The 22,557-nt window shown below is 45.9% G+C and overlaps 1 protein-coding gene across 1 annotated transcript; it reads left to right on the top strand.

Moving 5' to 3' along the window:
- Positions 1-15,660: 15,660 nt before the first annotated feature.
- COX5B (cytochrome c oxidase subunit 5B) lies at positions 15,661-17,558 on the top strand. The gene is made up of 4 exons (XM_082427382.1): positions 15,661-15,881; positions 16,448-16,521; positions 16,690-16,789; positions 17,361-17,558. The coding sequence occupies exons 1-4, from the start codon at positions 15,779-15,781 to the stop codon at positions 17,471-17,473; spliced, it is 390 nt and encodes a 129-aa protein (XP_082283508.1). The 5' UTR covers positions 15,661-15,778; the 3' UTR covers positions 17,474-17,558.
- The last annotated feature ends 4,999 nt before the right edge of the window (positions 17,559-22,557 follow it).

Below are 22,557 nucleotides of genomic sequence, written 5' to 3'. Positions count from 1 at the left end.
GAAAAAGCTGCGTGCAACGGGGTGGGAGGGGTGAGGGGGTGGGAGGAGAGGCTATGTTCTCCTTTTTAAATCGGTTTCTTTTCTGAGCACAAGTGCTTTCTGTGTCTTCCTAACAATGCGGAGCCCACTACGTTTAGGAAAAACAGCACAGCCTTTGTTCCAGTCCAGAGTCGATGGCTTTGCTGTTCCAATTTCAAGATCATGACAAGCAGCACGCTCTGGTCCCTGACAGCTCAGCAGTTCAGGGCTCAGATGGAGCGCAGGGCGCAGGGCGGGAGCATGGTGAGGCGGGCTAGAGGGGTGGCTGTCCTTGCTGAGTGAGGAAGCTGCACAGTCTCTCAGCCCCTCCTCTGCACCCTCATCACCACACTGGGGAGTCCCAGCTCTTCCTGCGTCACCTGAGTGCACAGACGGAGTCTTATCTCCCTACCCCAGCGCCTAGCCCAGGGCCCAGCCCAGAAGGAAGCTCAGAAAACTAGTCGATGCTATTGTACACTTATATGTCGGCTTGGGCTGCTTTAACAAAATACCATAGGCTGGGGGGTGCTTAAACCACAGATTTATTTCTCACAGCTCTGAAGGCTGGAAGTCCCAGATCCAGGTGCTGGCTGGTAGGTTATATTCTGAGGCCTTTTCTTGTGCCTCACGGGAGGCTGCCATCTCTCTCGATCTTTCTTTTGTGCACTCACAGGATGGGGGTGGGTAGAAAGCGAGCCTGTGTGTGCGCTCTGGTCTCTTTCTCTTCTAAGGATGTTAATCCCGGCATGGGCCCCACCCTCATGACCTAACCTAACCCTAATTACCGCCCAAGGCCCCATCTCCAAATACCATCACATTGAGGGTAAGGGCTTCGCCGCAAGAATCTGCGGGGGAGACACAGTTCAGCCCATTGTGACGTACAATATACCAAAGATCACTACACCAGGTACAAATCAAATTAATCAACTTTAAAGGACAATATACATGCAGAAAAGGGAACCAAGGTAAGAATACAGCTTGATGAATTTTCACCAAGTGAACACACCCAGGTAACCATGACCTAAGTCCAAACAATAGCATATACCAGCACCCCAGAGCCCTCCTCACACTCCTTCCCAGTCAGGACCCCTATCCTCTGCTCAAAAGGTAGTACTTAATACCATAGATTTGTTTCGCCTGTTTTTTGAATAATGCGTAAATGAATCACACAGTACGGATTCTTCTGTGTCTGGCTTCTTTTGTTCAGGGTTATGTTTGTGCATGTTCATTTTCATTGCTCTGTAGTGTTCTCTTGTATGAATACAGGATCAACTCTTCTACTATTGATGGATAGCTTTGTTGTTTCCAGTTTCTGACTATGAATAATGCTTTCATGAACATTGTTATACTTGCCTTTTGTACACACACAGCCACGTACCCACACACCCAGTCACATGCATTTCTGTTGGGAACGCACCTAGGGGTCGAATTGGTGGGTCACGAAATAGTTATGTCCATTTGTGGTAGCAAAGGCCAAACGATTTCAAAGTGGCAGAATGAATTTACCCTCCTATCAGCCATTTATCAGTTCCCCTCATTCTACCCTTGCCAACACTTGATAATGTCAGTCTTTTCAATGTTTACCATCCTAGGAGGTATGTACTAGTTTCTCATTGCATTGTTCAATTTGTACCTCCCCAATTATAATGAGATTGAGCAAATTTTCCTACTGCATTGTCCTCCCGGATATCTTCTTTTATAAAGTGCCTGTTGTCCATTTTTCTATTGAGTTGTCCTTTTCAAAATTTCTTCATCTGGAGGCATTCTTCATATATTCTCAAGGCGAACCCTCTGTCAGTTAAATGTGCTGCAAATATTTTCTCCCACTAGATGGCTTGTCTTTTCACTCTCTTAATGGTGTGTTTAAAAGAAGTTTGTAAGTTTAATGTAGAGTAATTTATCAACAGTGTCTTCTATAATTAGCACATTCTGCATCCTGCTTAAGAAATTTTCCCCTATCTCAAAGTCACAAACATATCCTCATATGTCAACTTTTAGAATTTCTGTTATTTACAATTCATATTTGGATCTATAATCCACACAAGATACATTTAAATTGTTATTGGTGTATAACTTAGATAAGGTGCACAAATCTTAAGTATTGAGCTTGATGAATTTATATACATATATGTTAACTACCACCCAGATCAAAATATTGAACATTTCTCACACCCTAGAAGGATCTCTCATACCTCCTTCAGTCAATAACCCCAAAGATAACAATATGTTGCCTCTATCACCATCAATTATTTTGCCTGTTTTGGAACTTTAGATACACAGAATCATACATTTTGTACTCTTCTGGGTCTGATTATATTTTGCTCAACATTAATGTTGATTAACATTGAGATTCATCCATGTTGTTGCATGTTGCAGCTGTTCATTCATTTTCATTATTGTATAGTATTCTTCCATCATATAAATACATCACAACTTCTTTTTTTAGTATTTACTTATTTATTTATTATTTATCTTGGCTGCACCGGGTCTTAGTTGCGGCACATGGGATCTTCGTTGTGGCATGTGGGCTTCTTAGTTGCGGCATGCAGACTCTTAGTTGCGGCATGCATGCGGGATCTAGTTCCCTGACCAGGGATCAAACCTGCGCCCCCCTGCATTGGGAGTGCAGAGTCTTATCCACTGGACCATCAGGGAAGTCCCCATCACAACTTCTTTACCCACTCTCCTTTTGAGAGACAATTAGGTTGTTTCTTATTTCAAGGTATTATGAATAATAAAGTTGCTATGAATATTCTTGTACATGCTTTTGAAGGACATAAACACTCTTTTATGTCGGATATCTACCAGGATACACAAAACTTTGATGCTACCACACTATGAAAAACATTTAGATTTGTCAAGCTCTCCCTGCCAAAAACATATAGCATATTTTATCTATAATACATCTATAGTTCCCACATCTATAATTCTTTTTGGAAAGAACTGTGAAAACCAGTCTTCTCTATTTTTTGTTTTGAAATAATTTCAGACTTACCAAACATTACAAAAATAACACAAAGAATTCCACATGCCCTTCATCTAAATTTCTCAAATGTTAACATTTCATTATACTTGCTTTATCATTACCTCTCTCTAATATGTATGTGCGTGCGTGTATATGTGTGTGTGTGTGTGTGTGTGTGTGTGTGTGTGTGTGTAAATATGTGATCTTGACACTGTTGAAGAGTATTGGCTAGTTACTCGGTAGACTCTGTACATTTGGGTTTGTGTGATGTTTCCTCACAATTGGGTTCAGGTTGTATGTTTCGGGCAGGAACACACAGATGTGGTGCTGAGTCCTTCTCAGAGCCTCATATTCGAAGGCACAGATGTCAGTTTGTCCCATTACTGACGTTGCTAACTTTCATCACTTGGTGAAGGTGGTATCTGCCAGGTTTCTCCACCATAATATTATGATTTTCCCTTTGTAATTAATTAACATCTTATGGGAAGATGCTTTGAGACCATGTAAACATCCTGTTTCTCATCATACTTTCATTTCCTAGTTTTAGCATCCACTGATGATTCTTGCCTGAAACAATTTTTATGCGAATGGTTGAAAACTAGTTTTTGTTTGTTTTTAATAACTTCAAATTTTGCAAAAATCTTACAGTAATAACCAGTACTTCTCACAAATCAAATGGAAGCCTGGAAGATCATTAGACTTTTACCACAAAAACATCCCCAGAGTCACCTTCAAAGATTAAAAGAATAAAACTGGCAAACTGGTGGTGGCACCGGCAGTGGCTGCGTTCTCAGGCAAAGTGTAACCCTCCCCTGAAGGCCTGAGAGGCAGCCAAAGAAGAGAGAGAACAACTCTCCTAGAAGTCTCTGATTCTGTACAAACCACCCGCAGACAATCTTGATGCAGGCTGAGAAAAGACGTTTTGCATGCTCAAAGCATCTCATTCTAGAAGGAGCATATAAGGTCAGCCAGGGCAGGGATGGGGAGCAAGCGTCAAGGCTGGCTGATCCTGAGGTCCCCAGGGTCCCGCTCATGTCTTCTCTGGAGACAAAGCAGAAGGCGAACTTCAGACTGTGTTTCTAGGAGATTCTCACCTCTGTAGCTCTCCCCAGGCTGCGACCTGCTCACCTGTTTAAACACCAAACCCAGCACAGACAACCTGCTGCACCAGCTGGGATCCTGCTACGTTGCAGCTTAACCAGTCAGGCTCCCTGGGAGCAATGTCACCAAGTGAGCTGACACAGAAACACGTTCTAATTTGTAAGAGGACTAAGTCCCAAAAGCTCATTCTGAAAGCCAAGAGTTAGAAATAAGAGAGATGGGGGCTAGAGAGAAAGTCTCCAGGTTAGCTCACAAAACCAGTAACTCACGAAGCAGTTGCAGGGAGGATTGAGGGCCGTGAACGGAACCTTGACCCAGAACATGATTCCTACGAGATGAAGACTGACCTAGGCACCAGGAAGACAACTTGCCCCAACTTGTCCAGTACAGTTCTGCTCAGCAAAACCCAATTTAGCATCTCTGATGTGTCAGGCCTTGTGCTGAGCCCTGGGATACCAAGGAAGGGGAAGATAGGGCCTCTGCCCTTGAACTTGCAGCAGTGGGAGGTGTCTGCTAAGAGACAGACCCGGCGTCACCAAGACTCCAGTGGATGATGGAGCCTGGGCCCCACTGTACGAAAAGGTGTGTTCAGATTGGCTGGTCATGAGCAGGCTTATGGGCTAGGGCTGCTGTAAAGCACGTGTCCCTCAAAGGTATTGCTTCTGCCCGTGGTTATACAGCAGTCCAATTTTCCCTGCAAAGGAGACACATCCACCAGCTGTTTCTTCCCTCTCCAACCCACAGAGTAATACATTTTTCTTACTTGTACCTGTTGTTCTTGGCTTTTACCCCCCCCCCCTCGAGTTCCTTGAAAACATTAGCATTTTCAAAGAAGAAGAAATGAACCACAGTAGAAGAACACAGTCTGATAACAGGTCATCTTTTCTCCCTGAGTCTCCAACTCTGAAACCTGCAATTCATCAGAGCTAAGATTTTAAGAGCACTGTGACTTTCTGTGCAACTGAGAAAGACAAAAAGCTGCCGAATGAACGACGGCACAAAGGAAGACACCATCCACTGTGGGACCCAGCTCAACATCGAGCTGTTAAAATGTGAACAAAGATGCATCCTAGAATCAATTAAAAACGATAATTCTGGTTAGTCTGACAGGCTCCGAGCACTGTGTGCTAGGTGTCGAGACGGGAACACAGGAGGGGACAAAAGCGATGGCCCTGCTGCAGTCAAATGGGGAGACACACTTACTGTCTAAACTTTACTTCTCCTTCCGCTGTCTCCCCCGCAAGCCCGCAACACCCAACCATCCAGGGCCTGTTCCTCCTCAATCTCACTCAGTTCTTTCCACATTAAGGAGACCATCTTAGAGCACGGCTCCCTGGTCCAGCCATGGTCCCACCTCCCCAGTGCAGCCCAGGGACTGGGGCTCCATCTGTCAAACGTACCCCACTGCAGGACCCCAAGCCCTGCAAACCCAAGTCCAAAGCCTTTAATGTTCAGCCTCCGTCCCCAGCCTCTCCCATTCTTCATCACAGTCTCACATTTGATTTCAACACATCACTTCACTTTTTTGTTCCTCTACTTTCCAGGCTACAAGAAAAATAAAATAATCTGTCTTAAAGTGTGACCACCAGGCCAAATAATTACGGACTCCATAGTGCTTTGAGCCTTGATACATTAAGATCCAAGATTAACTCAGAATATTACAACTATTGTGCTTTTATGAAGACCATTTCTTCAAGATGCCTTATTCCTAACACCATGCTTTATGTCTGTCCCTTTAAACAAATATTTAATAGCTCAGGAATGTTAGTGAGGGCAGAGGCTCTGGTCAGTAAGGACTCAGCTCACAACTTGAAAGATGAAATGAGATGAGTTTTATCCACAAAGAAAAGCCAAACAGTCTCCAGTATCATAAACCACACATCCATCAGACTGGGCAGGGGCTGGGAACAGACAGCCTTTCTGGAAAGGAAAACGACAGCGACCCTTTGTGCCCTGGGGAACATGAAAAACAAACGCGCAAACAACAACAAATCACCAAATCAATCAAAACACAAACCAATTCCAAATTAGCCTGAAGAAATCTCCACTCCAACAAAGCGAACCATGCCTTGGTGACTGTGCCGCCCGGGGAGAGGAGGGCCTGGCCTGTCTTCTTCGGGGCCATCCCTGTGCTCAGATCAGAGTCAAACGCAAATGCACACGTGGAACAAAGAAATCCATGAAAGTGCAAGACGAGAGGAGAGCTGACCGACACGGGGCTTGGGACCGACCAGAGTCCCAGGGGGGAAGTTACTGTGTGGCCACCATGCGCCTCTCGAGGATCTTCAGCCTCAGTTTCCTCACCTGTAAAACGGAGCTGGCCAGCCTACCCCCTGAGTTTCGGGAGGAGGCCGGCACAGGGAGCCCTCGCCACGAAGGGCGGGCAGGGCAGGGCTCAGGAGGCCCGGGAGGGTACCAGGGGACAGGGCCGGCTAGCGGGGAAAGGGAGCGGGCACAGGCCTCCAGGATAGTGGGGGTGGAGGACGGGGGACCGGCGGGCCGGCCGGGGACAGGCGCGGGTCCCTACCTCCTGGACCGTGGGGGCCTCTCTGCGCCTCAAGGTCGACCTCATTAGGCCACTGACCTCTAGTCACAGCTTCCGTGACCGCTGCTCCCTGCCCGCCCAGCCTCCGGGCCGCATGCGCAGCTCCGTCCACGTGCGCACCACGTGCGCGCCCCCGCGAGGGTGCAGGCGGCTTTGCAGGCGCGCTCCCCGCACCAGCCCTGGCTGCCGCCCGCAACGGCTTGCCTCCCCACGCTGACCCTCAGTAAATTCAGTAAATCGCTGAATCCTCATCCGGGCACGATGGTGTCCATTTTACAGATGAGGACACCAAAGCCCCGGGGGAAAGGGCCACTTGCCAAAGGCACACGGACAGAAGGGGGCGGTGTCAAGATTCGATTCCAGACCTGGTCAGGGAATTAAAATCCCGCAAGCCGCACACCACAGCACCCACCAAAATAAATAAATAAATAAAATTTAAAAATTTAAAAAACAAAAGCAGTATAGCTGTCTTTTATGGAGACAACTGGGATTTGTTGAATACTTACTACATGCTGGACTCCATGCTAGGTACTTGGATAAGGAGAGGAACAAGATGAATGTGGTCCAGCAGGTCCTGCCCAGGGGGAGCTCATACTCTAGTGGGAGAGAAAGGGATACACAGCCACTCTCTCAGCATCAAAGGCAACACAGCCATTTCCCATATGTTGCCTCATTTGACCCTCACAACTACCCTGTGAAGTGGACCTTTCTTTCTTTTTTTTTTTGTGCTTGATTTCTAAAAATTGAGGTATAATTCATATACCATAAGTCATCCTTTTAAAGTGTACAATTCAGTGGTTTCTAGTATATGCACTAGGTTTGGCAATCATTATCACTAATTCCAGAACATTCTCAAAAGAAAAATCAGTACCCATTAGCAATCACTCCCATTCCCCTTTTCCCCCAGCTCCTGGCAACCACTAATCTACTTTCTGTCTCTACGAATTTGCCTATTCTGGACATTTCCTATTTGTGGAAAAAACTATTCTTTCCCCCATTGTCTTTGCACCCTTGTTGAAAATCAATTGACCATTAATGTGTAGGGTTATTTCTGGACTGAGGTTACAGGTTACCATTTCACAGAGGTTCAGAGAGATTAAGCTACTTGGCCAAGGTCACAGAGCTAATAAAGAAGACACTGGATTCAAACCCAGCTCCTTAGATTTGTCTAAAGTGCTATGAGAAAACACAATGGGGGAACAAAGAACTCTCCACCCTGGGAGGCAGGTGTCAGGACTGGTCCTAAAATCCCTAAAGGGAAAAAGCAGAGAGGCCTTTGGTAAAACAGCAAAGAATAAGTTGTGGTTGGAAAGCCAAGGGCAAGGGCAGCAGAGGCAGGATTTAAAGACTTGTCAGGGTATTTGGCCTTCATTCTCTAGGAGAGGGGGAGCCACGGAAGGTTTGTAAGCAGGGAGGAGGTGGAGGACGCTTGGAGGGGAAAGATGGTGAGTTTGGATAACTTGATTCTGCAGTCCCTAAAGAACCACGAGGTGCAGACGGGGTTGGGCAGCTTAGTTGGAGAGAGTGGGCTGGGAGCGGGAAGAGGGCTCTGGTGGGGCTTGAGTGAAGGAAATGGCAGCTGAGATCCAGCCTCCAGCAGAGGGAGAAGACCCAAGAAGAGATGCTGAAAGGCAAGGTCGATGAAGTTTAGTTTGGGGGAGGCAAGGAGGAGGCGGTTAACATTGGGAAGGTACCTAAGAAAACAAGGTTGTAAAAGGAGTCTGGGGGTTGGCAAATAGGAGGACAGAATTTCAGGGCACAGTGTGGTCAGAAGGCTGGCTGGGTGAGACCACGTGTAAGTGGTTGCTGAAGATGTAGACTCAGGGAGGGATCAACTCTTGCAAGAAGTCTGGAACGAGAAGACAGATTGAGGACAGAGAGGTGCTGTGCGGAGGAAAGACTCATGTCTCAGCATGCTTGAAGGCCAAGAGAAGGTGCCTGACGCAGGGAGAGGAGGAAGAGCCCGGCAGGTGAAGGAGCAGCCCTGGGGAGGGGCGACCCAGTTCCTCCAAGACCAGAGAGAAGGAAGGAAGGGAGGGGAAGAGGAGGGTCGAAGAGGAAGAGGAGGGAAGGGAGGCTGAGTAAAATACAAGTGGGTAGGGCTAGGGCTTAGGAACAGTGAGCAAGGGTGGCGCAGTGGTTAAGAATCCGCCTGCCAATGCAGGGGACACGGGTTCGAGCCTCAGTCCGGGAAGATCCCACATGCTGCGGAGCAACTAAGCCTGTGCGCCACAACTACTGAGCCTGCGCTCTAGAGGCTGCGAGCCACAACTACTGAGTGCACATGCCACAACTACTGAAGCCCGCGTGCCTAGAGCACCGTGCTCCATGGCAAAAGAAGCCACGGCAATGAGAAGCCCGCGCATTGCAACTAGAGAAAGCCCGCGCGCAGCAACAAAGACCCAACACAGCCAAAAATAAATAAATAAAAAGAAAGAAAGAAAGAAAGAACAGTGAGCAAAAGAACTGCCAAGCTCCCAATAACAATGGCTCAGCCAAGGGCAACATTCACGAGCCTGTCATAGTGTGTGACGTTCTCCAGCAGTGCTAGCCACCTTGGAAGCAGGAAAGCAGAAAAAACATGGTTGGGTAAATTTAGTGTTGAGATCAGTGGGCAGGGGAGCAAGGAGCTGAAAATGTCGGTGACAGTGTGGTTGAGCCATCTGAGCAGGGATTGTCCCAGGCGGAGAATCATGCTGGTCGCTCCCTGCCTGGTCCCCCAGGTCCACCCTCCACCCCTCTCCCCGCTCTCTCTGCTTGGGGGGCACTAACCTTCATGGCCCACATCCAGGGACTCCCTTGCCCTCTGGTTGCCAGCCAGGCAGAGAGGAGGGTGGGAGGAGAGAGAGGTTGGGGAAGCAGGGGCCCTCCCCGCCCCTGCCAGGCTCTGGCCCCGGCACAGCGCCTCCTGCTGCTACAGTGGTCACCAAGTGCCAACACCGCCTGGCCCAGGTGGTCAGAGCATCCCACCATGGCCGTCCCTGGTCCTCACCATCCCCTGGGGCTCCCTAAACCCTCTGCACCCTCTGCAAACAGTCCTCTTCTAACCTCTTTCATGCAGTGCAGTGGGGCCCCAACTGACTTGGGAACAACAGGTCTTGGCCCAGAGGGAGGGGGAAGGAGGGGGAAGGAGAGGCAAGAAGAGGTGGATGTAGAGGAAGAGAGGAATACTAGGACTTCCCAGGTGGGGCTCAGGTTCCTCCCTGAAAGAATAAACAGAGCTCTACGGGGCTGGGCAGGGGGATCAGTGGGCGAGAGAAGGGTCCTGGGAGGAGGAGGAAGGGCGGCAATTCACCTTTCTCCTGTGTGAGGTGTCCTGTACTGCCCCCTGGTTCACCAGACTGCTTTCATTTCACACACACACACACACACACACACACACACTGTAAATAAGAAGCACCCTCGGATCCCTCTGAGCCCCAGCCCCGGCCAGGCCCCACGCTGACACGGCGCCAGGTGACCCATTTTGGATTTGCAGCATCTGCACAAAAACATTCAGTCTGTTCTGACCTGGCTTTTCCACCAGAAGGGTTCTGGCCCCCAGCAGCCTGCCAGAGGTTCAGCCCCTGTGTCACATGATCCTCAGCGCCCGCTAGGGGGCGCCGGGGCGCCGAGCTGTCCCTGAACGCTGCCGGGTGGGGCCAGGCCTCACGAGGCAACTGTCTCCCTCAGCCCTTGTTATAATTAAAAACTGGTCCTACATCTGCTTTTGTAAGAGGTGGGGCCTCTGTGATCCAGTCAGAGCTGCTCTTTCTGGCAACAGAAATGCAGATTAAGTCCTTTTTTTGACCCCATTCCTTCAAGCTGGTGTGAACTTGGCCCAAGTGAAGAACAACCTCCCCCCTTCCAATTTCTCGTGATAGATTCAAGGCAGCAGCCACATTTGATTCACTCTTGAATAGTGACCAGCCTTGGCCCATGGAAAGGAATTGATGTAACTTCCCTAACATTGAGTCTCTGCAAATCAATTAAACAATCTCCCAAAATAATATGAATAGCCAATTTTAAAAATGTTTATTTCATTTCTGAATAGATAATACATTCACACAGTTAAAACAAGACCCCCAAATGGTATAAGAGGCCTGCAGGGAACAGTCTCGCTCCACCCCATCCTCAGGGGCCCAGTTCCCTCCCCCACCCAACATGGACACAGAGGTAACTACTTGTACTGGTTTCCTGTGTATCCTTCCAGAGTTCCTTTAGGTAAATATGAGCAACTATGAATGTACTGAATAGACAGTTTTTAAAAAAATACTCATTAATGATTTAAATTTTTTTTATTGAAGTATAGTTGCTGTACAATATTTTATAAGTTACAGGTGTACAATATAGTGATTCACTATTTTTAAAGGTTATACTCCATTTATAGTTATTATAAAATATTGGCTGTAGTCCCCATGTTGTACAATAGATCCTTACATGTTATTATATAAAAACATAATAGTTTGTACCTCTTAATCCCCTCCCCCTATCTTGCCCCTCCCTCCTTCCCCCACCCCACTGGTAAGCACTAGTTTGTTCTCTATATCTGTGAGTCTGCTTCTTTTTTGTTATATTCACTAGTTTGTTGTATTTTTTTAGATTCCACATGTAAGTGATATCATACAGTCTGTCTGACTTGTTTCACTTAGCATAATGCCCTCCAAGTCCATCCATGTTGCTGCAAGTGGCAAAATTTCCTTCTTTTTTATGGCTGAGTCATATTCTGTTGTATGTATGTGTGTGTGTACCTATCTATCTATCCATCTATATATATATATCACATCTTCTCTATCCATTCATCTGTTGATGGACACTTAGGCTGCTTCCATATTTTGGCAATTATAAATAATGCTGCTATGAACATTGTGGTGCATGTATCTTTTCAAATTAGTGTTTTTGTTTTTTTCTGATATATACCCAGGAGCGGAATTGCTGGGTCATATGGTAGTTTTGAATAGATAGTTTTTAAGTCAGCATTAACTGAGCGCTTACAATGTGTTAGGCATGGTTCTGAGCACTTTGTGTTAACTCGTTTAGTTCTCAAAACAGCTCCAGAGGTAGGTGGTATGCCCATTTTAAAGAAATGAAACTGAGGCCAGCAGTTCACAGCCGAGGAAATGCAAATAATCAATAAACTTATAAAATGAAGTTCAGCTGCCGCAGACCGGCTGCAGAAAGCTAGAAGTTCCTGGCGGTGAGGGGTAAGGAACTGAAAAGCACCAGTATGGGGTCAGAAGGGCCAAGACAACTGATGGTTGCAAGGCAAGGCAAATTTATTCAAAGAGCATGAATGTATATATAGGTTTAGTACGGAACGAATATTAGACAATAAATCAGTAAACCTTGTGATATTTCCACATAATTCTGTCGCCACTATCTATGCGCCACTATCTATGCGTCAGCATGCCTTATGGGCCATTCTTTGGAGATACAGACTTCCCCCTCAGGGCAGCACGTCCTTCTTCTGGGGAACAACCAGGGGCTCTTAGATCCAGAGCAGGCACCTGGAACGAAACTGGCCGCAAGCCATTTTCCTTTTTTACGCTCAATACCGCAGCGTCAGGAGTGCATACCAAGAAAGAGACAAGCAGTTCTCCGGAAAGCAGAAAGCTGAATAAGCTTACAGCTTGGGGGCCACCACATTCAGCTGCCTTAGAGTTCAGGGAACTTAAATACAAACTCCAACAGCATCTCATTTTCCATCCATCAGTGGGCAGACATGGCAAAAGGTGGGTAACACTCACATGTGGAGGTGGGAACCGGCACTCACGTGCCCTGCTGGTGGGAGAATGAACTGCTTCAAACTTTTGGGAAAACAGTCTGGCAGAATTTTTTTTTTTTAATGACAATGTAGATTTTTAAATTATTAATATTTTGCCGTATTTTCTTCAGAGCTTCCTTTAAAAAAAAAAAAAAGCTTTACAGACACTATCAAAACTCTCTTGACTCTTGGGGACTTCCCTGGCAGTCCAGTGGTTAAGACTCCACCCTTCCATTGCAGGGGGTGCACCACATACCACACGGTGTGGCCACGAAAAAAAAAAAAGCTCTCTTGACCCGGTTGGAAGGCTCATAGATTTGTTCTTATCCTATACAGAAATTTTTGCACTAATTTTTATATTATATATTGCAATAAGATTTTTTTTTGTTTTTTTGGGCAGAATTTATTGTTATATTTGATGTACACATCCTTTGACCCTATTCCTCATAAATGAAGACTCCAGAATATAAGGCTATATGTACTGCAGATGTGCATTGCAGCATTGAGAGGCAAAAAACTAGAAACCATCTGAATATTCATCAAGAGGAAAATGGTTGGGTAAATTCATAGGTAGTACTTTCATAGTAGGGAATATTATGCAGCAATTACATAAAACGAGTCAGATCTCTATGTATCGATTTGTGATGCCCACAACAAATTTTTTAAGTGAAAAAAGAAATTTACTCATGATTTGTATGATAGTGATATATTTTTCTATTTTCTATTCATTTACATTTCTGTATATTTTTAAGAAACATCATAATATGTGTATTTGTTTGAATATGACTGTAGGAGAATGGAGTAGTGATTCTCAATCCGGGGCAATTTTGCCCTCCAGGGGACATACGGTAATGGCTGAAGACATTTTTGGTTGTCACCACTGGGGAGTGCTAATGGCACAGATGCTGAACATCCTGCAATGCACACAGGAAAGCACCTCCCCCGCCAACACCCTGCAAGTAATCTTCCAGTCCAAAATGTCAATAGCACTAAACTTGAGAAACCCCGGCATAGAAAAAAGGAAAAAAAAGGATAAACATGAAACTGTCAACAATCAACTTTTTCCTTAAACATACATGTTGTTTGACTTATTACAATGAGTGTTTATTTTGACCACTATAGGAATTATCCTATAAAAGTAAAAAATAATACTCAATAAAAGTTTATTGTTTTGGCAAAGACGATGGAGTAGGAAGGAGTGGGAGGCCGTTCCCCAAGCCAATCTGTTTCTCAAGGAGACATCTGAGGGCAGGGGTGTAAGCGGAGGGTGGTGAGAGCTCGAGGAAGCCAGGGACGGGACCTGTGGGGCTGCCCTGGAGCCTGGCCCCGACACTGGAGCTCACCAGCTTGGACTGAATAATCCTAGGGCTTTTGTGAGCTGAACAAAGACCTGCAAAAAACATCCTATGATTAGGCAAGCCTACTGTGAGAGGGAGAAACAAGCCTCAACTCTATTTGCATTTTATAGCCTGGAATAAACCATCTTATGGTCACGCAGGAGGGAACCATAACACATTAGAACAGAATTTCTCCCTGGTCCGCTGAGAGTTGGGTTAGCAGGTGTTTCTTGGCAAACAGTGCTCAATTATGATGGGAAAATTAAACAGCATTCTCTGATGCAGTCCTCATCAGTCTTTAACATGCTAGTGTCTTCATCTCCAAAAGGGTGGTTATCAAATGCAGATCTTGACCAAGTCCTTTTTACTGAGAGCATATCCGGAGACCAGGAGTCCATGCGATATACTTTGGGAGATACTAATCTAGTCTAATCATAGTTTTACTGATGAGGAAATGGTGGCCAAAACAAAAAGTGACTTGCTAAGTTGGCTGGTGGGGTTCCAGCCCAGAACACCTATTTTCCAGACCAATGCTTTTTTTCCCCCCAGCATTAAACATCTAACCATAGGTACAAATCAACTATAGATTCTTGGGGAACATTCCTAGGACTTAAGGGAAACTTTTTCCAATTTAATTTGGAAGGGGTGTAGTGGAGGTAAGGAAGAAGGGAGTAACAGCGGAAGCCATTCAAAGCAAAACACACCTTTAAAGAGGATCAAGACATCTTTGGCCTTAGACATGATTTTTTTTTTTTTTTTCTTGATGGAGGGGCACCCACGAAGACCAGCTGTGCTCATGTGAAGAAATGCTTCACCAGGTCCTTTTGAAAATTATAACCCCCACGGGACAGGTGGGAACACCTGGGACTTCAACCCTCCCCAATTGACCTCAAATTGACCTCATTGGGCCAGGAGAAGCCCTACAAAACTGATTCTGTATACTCTCTCCAAAAAATAAATTTACTAAAATTTACTTGATACTATTATATGCCGGGCCTCTGCAAGGCACTGAGAATTCAAAGGTGAATAGAGCATAATTCCTGCTCTGAAGGGGTTTTCTATCCGGTAGGGAAACCGATACTGCATGCAGCCAGACTGTGACAGGGCTATACTGACAATGGGAACTAGGGTCTAGGAGCCCACGGCAGGCAGTGTTTACAAAGCCCACCCTAAGAAATTTGCACATCTTAGCTTGTGGGCAATGGGGGAGCTACGGAAGATGTTTTCAGTTTTTAACGCAGAACTCCGGTCCCAGTACGTTCTGGGACTCCATTTTCCATTATCAACTCCGCTTCCTGCTTCCCCGCCCTTAACCTCTTCTGAGTTAACAGCCTCCCAGTAGCCACCCCTTTACCCCACATCACCAAGGTCTTTGGTCCTGGGAGGGGCCCACAATCTGGCCCTATCTTTCTCCCCCTCCCCAGCCTCGCTTCAGGCCTGGACCTCATCACCTCAAAACCACCGTAACAGGAAACTGATGCTAGGACTGCGGGCAGGTCCTGCCCAAGTTCTTGTAGGCTGGGCCACAAGTTTGAAGTGGCTCACACACTGCAAGGAGAACAGCATGCATCACAATTAACACAGTGGCCTTTGGGAGTCCACTCGTAAATCTGGACAGTTTGGTGTGCAGCAAGTATCCTTACAGGCACTGGCTTCACGTCTTCCATCAGCTGCTGCCTCCACGCTGCCTGAGCACAACGATCATGCAAGAAGCACAGGAACTCCAGTGTGGTTGACCCGTTCCACGGACGAGGACCCTGAGGCCCACAGACGCAAAACGAGTTGCACCCAATCCCAGCGTTAGTAAACGGCAGGGCCGCCAAAAGCCTACAGTTGAGACCCTGACCGCCTCCACGCCTGCCCGGCTGCACGACGGACGCAATGAAGCAGAACTACGCATGCGCAGCCTTTCCCGCGGCCCCGCCCCCCGGCAGAGTCAGGTGAGTGGGGCGGGCTCCAGGCCGGAAGGAAGTGGAAGGTGGGCACGGAGGGGAAAGAAGCCCTCCCCCGGAAGCCCCTTCTGCCTCCGGAGCCTGCTCCCGGAAGTGCTGGTGTTTGTAGCTGGCGTGATGGCTTCAAGGTTACTCCGCGGAGCTGGAGCCGTGGCCGCGCAGGCCCTGAGGGCCCGCGGTCCAAGTGGAGTCTCCGTGGTGCGCTCTTTGGCGTCTGGAGGTACTTGGCCTGCCGGGAGCGCCGGGAACCCGCGCCGTTGCCCTCCCGGGGTGGTGTTAAGGCAGCAAGGAGCGGGGGGTTGAGGCCGTTCAGCTCCTCCGGGCCCCAGTGACCGCCCCAACGGACCCGAGAACCTCAGACTCCGCGGGCGTCTCCCCGTTGTTCTCGGCCGCCGCTGCTACTGACCACCATACTGACCCCTTTGCGAAAAAATCCTAAACGGAGACGCCGGGTGACCTTGGTGGGCAGGGGTTGCATCCGGGACGTGGAGGGGCTAAGCCGCCCTTGAGGCCTGCGCCCGCCTCAAGGCCGATGCACTCCACTAGGACTCTGGTTGATCTGGTTTTAGAAAAAATGTGCCAAAAAATGGGCTTCCATGGTCGAAGGAAGAAAGGATCACCCCGTGTACCACTTTTGCGTATCGTGACTCTGGTCCTTAGGGGACAGTGGGTATGGGTAGCCTCTAGGAGCCTATGGACCCACTAAAAGTATGCAGAGATGCCCGTATGTGCATTTTCCTTCTTGATCATTTCAGGCGACATCGTAATTCACGTATTTTCCTTTAGGCGGTGTTCCTACTGATGATGAGCAGGCCACTGGGCTGGAGAGGGAGGTCATGCTGGCTGCACGCAAGGGACTGGTGAGGAGAACCTTGTGTCTTCTCGGGAGCTCATGGCCTTGGGTGGAGTCAGAGCGGCCTCCTCTCTAGGAGCTTTCCAACCAGGAAACCTGGCTTGTGGGAACAGTACTGCTAGCCCCTAGAGGGTAGGGGTCATTTGGCATAATGGACCCTTCATTTGTTTTTCAGGACCCGTACAATATGCTCGCCCCAAAGGCAGCCTCAGGTACCAAGGAAGACCCTAATTTAGTCCCCTCCATCACCAATAAGCGGATAGTGGGCTGCATCTGTAAGTACCTCACCACTATTTTCTTATCCATTTGTTTAATATTTGTTTAATATACAGGATGTTTATCAGCTGCTTCACATCTGTTGTTGTGTGTGAGTGTAGGTGTATAAAGAAGATGTGTGTGTAAATAAGTTGTTCTAAGGGTCTTGGCCATCAGGCCTCTCTGCCCGAGTGGGTCATCCTTAACCGTAAAGAGGCCTGGAACATCAGTAATACTGGCTCATTGGAGAGGCAGCATGAAGGAGTATTCATCTAGAAAATATTTATTGTACTTTCTCTTTGCCACACACCATGTTAGGCACTAGGGGTACATACCAGGATGGACCCAGCTTTGGGGTTCTGTGTAGGCAGGGAACTGTGAGAACCTATGGTGACTCTGATAAGAGATCAGCTTACTCACAGGTAAACTTGGCCTCAGTTTCTTCATCTGAAAAATGGGGAGAGAGCTTGAACTGATCTCTTAAGATGTCAGCCATAACTCTGTGTCTCAGAGGTGTCTGAGGAAAAGAGGTTAACGTTGAAAGTCCCCTCTTCTAGGCTGGATGGCCTTCAGCCACCTTTTTTATTTCAGGTGAAGAAGACAACAGTGCTGTCATCTGGTTCTGGCTGCACAAAGGCGAGGCCCAGCGATGCCCTAGCTGTGGAACCCATTACAAGCTGGTGCCCCACCAGCTGGCCCACTGATCCCCTGCACTAACTCACTCAAAATGTGATGTAAAGTTTCTTCTTTCAATAAAGACTAGCCATTACATTGGCTCCTCCTCCCATAGTTGGCTGGTCGAATTTCTTTCCTGTTGTTTTTTCGGAAGGAATGGATGATTATGTCGGGAATAGCTATCTGTTAATACTAGCTTGCCATCCACTTGCTTTTGTACACCGAGATTGCCAGTTCCCTAATGCAGTGATAGCTACCACCTGGCATGGGGAAAATGGGCTGTGGAGTCAGGCTGACTGGACTTGTAATACTGGCTCCATCATCTAGCTTGGTCACTGGGGGCCTGCTCTCTGAGGGTGGGTTACATCTTAAATATAAATAAATAAATACCTTGTGAGGTGTTAGGAATAATATATATAAAAAGAGCCTGGCAGATAGTAAGTCCTCACATTATTGTAAAGACAGAGTGGCCTTGGGAGAGTTTTGGCTTTGAAGTCTTAAGGCAACCAGGTTCAAAGCATAGTTCATGGGGATGCCATCAGCAAAATCTAGAATATGGGACAGTTCCAGAAGCCAGCAGCCAGTTTCTTCAAATAAATTGCAAGGAGAAAAAAAACAGGTATGAGTACTTATCAAGTGAAACATGAGGAAGATACCAACCAAGAGCAGTGCATGGACCTTGTTTGGATCTTGATTTGAAAAACTCAACTGTAAAGAAAAAAATCAAATAGGGATATTTGGTATTTAGGGACTTACTAAATTTTAGACATGTTAAAGGAATTAGTTTTTTTTTTTTTTATGCTTTAGCGATATATACTGAGGTACTCAGGGGTGAAATATGTCTGAGATTAGCTTTAAAACAGTGAGAAGAAGGAAGAGAGTAGTTTGGGGTATGACTGATCCATTGTAGCCAGGTACAAGAGGGGTTGTCGTTTTTCTACTTTTGTGTATGTTTGAACTTTATCATAATAATAAACCAAAAAAAAATTGAAAAGTTGAGAGAAACAGAAGCTTGATTGAGTCCCTTTATACCTGTGACACCTTGGACAATTAATTTCTCAAAAGCTATTTTATCTGTAAAATGGAAATAGTACATATTTTGTTTTGGCATTTGCCATAGAGGTGGCTTTGGTTACTATTGCCACAAGTTGATCCAAACTAGATCTGTAAGTTGAATTGATGGGAGAGAAAAGCTCTTTCCTTCATCTTTTTTTTTTAAATTTAAAATTATTTATTTATTTACTTTTGGCTGCATTGGGTCTTCGTTAACGGCTCATGGGCTTTCTCTAGTTGTGGCGAGCGGGGGCTACTCTTCGTTGCGGTGCGCGGGCTTCTCACTACAGTGACTTCTCTTGTGGAACATGGGCTCTAGGCGCGCAGGCTCAGTAGTTGTGGCTCGCGGTCTCTAGAGCGCAGGCTCAGCAGTGGCGCACGGGCTTAGTTGCCCCGTGGCATGTGGGATCTTCCTGGACCAGGGCTCGAACCTGTGTCCGCTGCATTGGCAGGCGGATTTTCAACCACTGTGCCACCAGGGAAGCCTCTTTCCTTCATCTTGCCTTACCTCCTCTTAAAGGTACAAAGCTACTGCTTCCTTTCCTGGCTGTCACTCATCTCATTTCCAGGAAATGTCCAACCATTTATCTGCCATTCAGGGCCATTCTCTGGGAAGGGGACACCTAAATAGCCACCTACCACTCCCACCTTAAATGCTGTTATAAAGAAGAGTTTCCCAGTCAGGAAGACTGCTTTAGTGCTACCCTGAAGCCCTCTTGTCTGGCCCACCTCCTGCATCCTCTTTACTTTTTCACCATCTCCCTTTCCAGTCAAAACTCTACTTAGAGTGGACTTTTGACTCCTCACATCATTATTTATTCTGTCTGCTTCCTCCCTCATCTCCAAGCCCACCTTGCATCTTTATTATTTTTTAACTTTTAAAATTGAAATATATTACAATATTATGTTTCAGTTGTACTACATTATGAAATGATCACCATGATAAGTCTAGTAACCATCTGTCCCCATACAAAGTTATTAAACTATTATTGACCATATTCTTTATGCTATATATTATATCCGCATGGCTTATTTATTTTACAACTGGAGGTTTGTACCTCTTAATTCCCTTCACCTATTTTGCTTCTACCCCCCTCCCCTGTTCTCTGTATCTATGAGTCTATTTTCATTTTGTTTTTTAGATTCCACATGTGAGATCATACAGTTTTTGTCTTTCTCTTTTTGACTTATTTCACTGAGCATAATACCCTCTGGGTCCACCCATGTTGTCACAAATGGCAATATTTCATTCTTTTTTATGGTGGAGTAATATTCCATTGCATATATGTATATATTCATTCATCTATTGCTGGACACTTAGGTTGCTTCTATATCTTAGCTATTATAAATGATGCTGAAATGAACATTGGTATGCACATATCTTTTTGAATTAGTTTTTTTCTTTGGGTAAATACCCAGAAGTGAAATTGCTGGATCATATAGCAGTTCTATTTTTAATTTTATGAGAAAATTCCATACTGTTTTCCATAGTGGCTGCACCAATATGCATTCTCACCAATAGTGCACAAGGGTTTCCTTTTCTCCACATCCTTGCCAAATTAGTTATTTGTTGCCTTTTTGCTGATAGCCATTCTGATAGGTGTGAGATGTTATCTCATTGTGGTTTTGATTTGCACTTCCCTGATGATTAGTGATGTTGAGCATCTTTTCATGAGTCTGTTGGCCATCTATACGTGTTTGGGAAAATATTCAGGTCCTCTGCCCATTTTTTAATTAAGTTGTTTGTTTTTTTGATGTTGAGTTGTATGAGTTCTTCATATATTTTGGATATTAACCCTTATTGGATATATTATTTGTAAATATCTTCTCTCATTCAGTAGGCAGACTTTTTGTTTTTTTGATACAAATCTGTTTCATTGACCTATGTGTCTGTTTTTGTGCCAGTACCATACTGTATTGATTGCTGTAGCTTTGAAGTATAGATTAAAATCAGGGAGCATGATACCTCCATCTTTGTTCTTCTTTCTCAAGATTGCTTTGGCTGTCAGGGTCTTTTGTGGTTCCATACAAACTCTGGAATTATTTCTTCTAGTTCTGTGAAAAATGCCACTGGTATTTTGATAAGGATTGCATTGAATCCGTAGATTGCCTTAGATACCCCCTTGCTTCTTTTCTCTTTTAAAAATTTTAACCAGTTTTCCCCTAAGAAAGAAAAATCCTCATATATTTCCAGACTGTGGTGGCAGAATAATGGTCCTCCAGAGATGTCCCATGTCCTAATCCCAGAACCTGTGAATATGTTAGGTCAAACAGTGAAAGGTTATTAAGATTGCAGACAGAATTAAGGTTGCTAATCAGCTGACCTTAAAATAGGGAGAGTAGCCTGGATTATCCAGGTAGGCCCAATAATCACAAGGGCGGCAGAAGAATGAGAGTCAGGGGGATGTGACTGTGGAAGAATGGTCAGAGAGATGCAATGTTACTGGTTTAAAGATGGAAAAAGGGGATCACAGGCCAAGGAATGCAATTAACCTCTAGAAGCTGGGAAAAGCAAGGAAATGATTCTCCCCCAGTCTCCAGAAAGAAACACAGCCCTGCTGCCACATTGATTTCAGATTTCAGTGCGGTGAGACCCATGTCAGACTTCTATAGAACTGTAATGCTTTAATGGCATCAATAGATCAGTAAATTCAAGTCCTGTCTCCTGGGTTAGTGGGTCTCAAATTTCGCTGCACATTAGAATCACCTGGGTATATTTTTGTTCCCCATACCTGGCTCACACCCAGACCACTGAAGCAGAGTCTCTGGGGGTGAGACCCAGGCATTATTACTTTAAAGTTCCCCAGGTGCTTTCAACATGCCGCCAAGGCAGAGAACCTCTATCTCAGGCTAACCACAAAAGCACAAAAGCATGAAGAGCTCTTTTTCTTGCCTGTTGGTAACTGGGAGCCCTAGGGGCAAAGAGGAAATGTTAACACCCTTCACTAGGAGCACTAAACCTTTGCTTGTGGGTAGAAATGGGCTCCATCTAGCCATTTAGCAGCTTAGAAATTGGATCCTGTCTCTCCTCACTAGGCAAGAATACAGGTATCTCTCTAATGGTATTTATTAAACAACCTGAAAGTACAAAGATCTTTTTTTCTGGAACCACTTGAGTAAGTTGCTATCTGATGCCCCATCACAGGTCAGTGTGCATTTCCTACAAAGACATTCTCTCCTATACCTGCAATATGACTATCAAAATCAGGAAATTACAACTTGTACCTTTCTACCATTTACTCCTCAGACCCTATTCAAGTTTTGCTAAATGTTCCAATAACGTCCTTTATAGCAAAGAATCCAGTTCCTGTTACCTTTAGTTGTTATGTCCCTTTAGCCTTCTCCATTCTGGAACAGTTCTTCAGCCTTTCCTTGATTCCTGTGACACTGACACCTTTGAAAATTACAACAAGAACTTAGGTTTGTCTGATGTTTCCTCATGATTGGATTCAGGTTATGCATCTTGGGCAGGAGTAACACAGGGGTGATGCTGGACGCTTCTCAGTGGGCACATGACGTCGATTTGTCCCATTGCTGATGAGGTGTTCACTTTGGTCACTTGATTAAAGTAATGTCTGCCAGGTTTCTTCACTGTATAGTTGCCCCTTAATTATTATTATTTTAAATTTAATTTTAGTGTTTTGGCTGTGCCATGCGACTTGCAGGATCCTAGTTCCCTGACCAGGGATTGAACCCTCGCCCTCAGCAGTGAAAGCGCAGAGTCCTAACTACTGGACCACCAGGGAATTCCCACCTCTTAATTTTTTAAAAAAAAATATTTATTTATTTATTTATTTTTGTCTGCGTTGGGTCTTCGTTGCTGTGCACGGGCTTTCTCTAGTTGCGGTGAGCGGGGGCTACTCTTTGTTGTCGTGTGCGGGCTTCTCATTGCAGTGGCTTCTCTTGGGAGCACGGGCTCTAGGCATGAGGGCTCAGTAGCTATGGCACATGGGCTTAGTTTTTTCTCGGCATGTGGGATCTTCCTGGACCAGGGCTCGAGCCTGTGTCTCCTGCATTGGCAGGCGGATTCTTAACCACTGCACCACCAGGGAAGTCCCCA

This window comes from Balaenoptera physalus (genome assembly GCF_965194825.1).
Source record: "Balaenoptera physalus genome assembly, chromosome: 15".
NCBI classification, from domain to species: domain Eukaryota; kingdom Metazoa; phylum Chordata; class Mammalia; order Artiodactyla; family Balaenopteridae; genus Balaenoptera; species Balaenoptera physalus.
The sequence above is the reverse complement of the archived record's forward strand: the minus strand, read 5'-3'. Positions and strand labels throughout refer to the sequence as shown.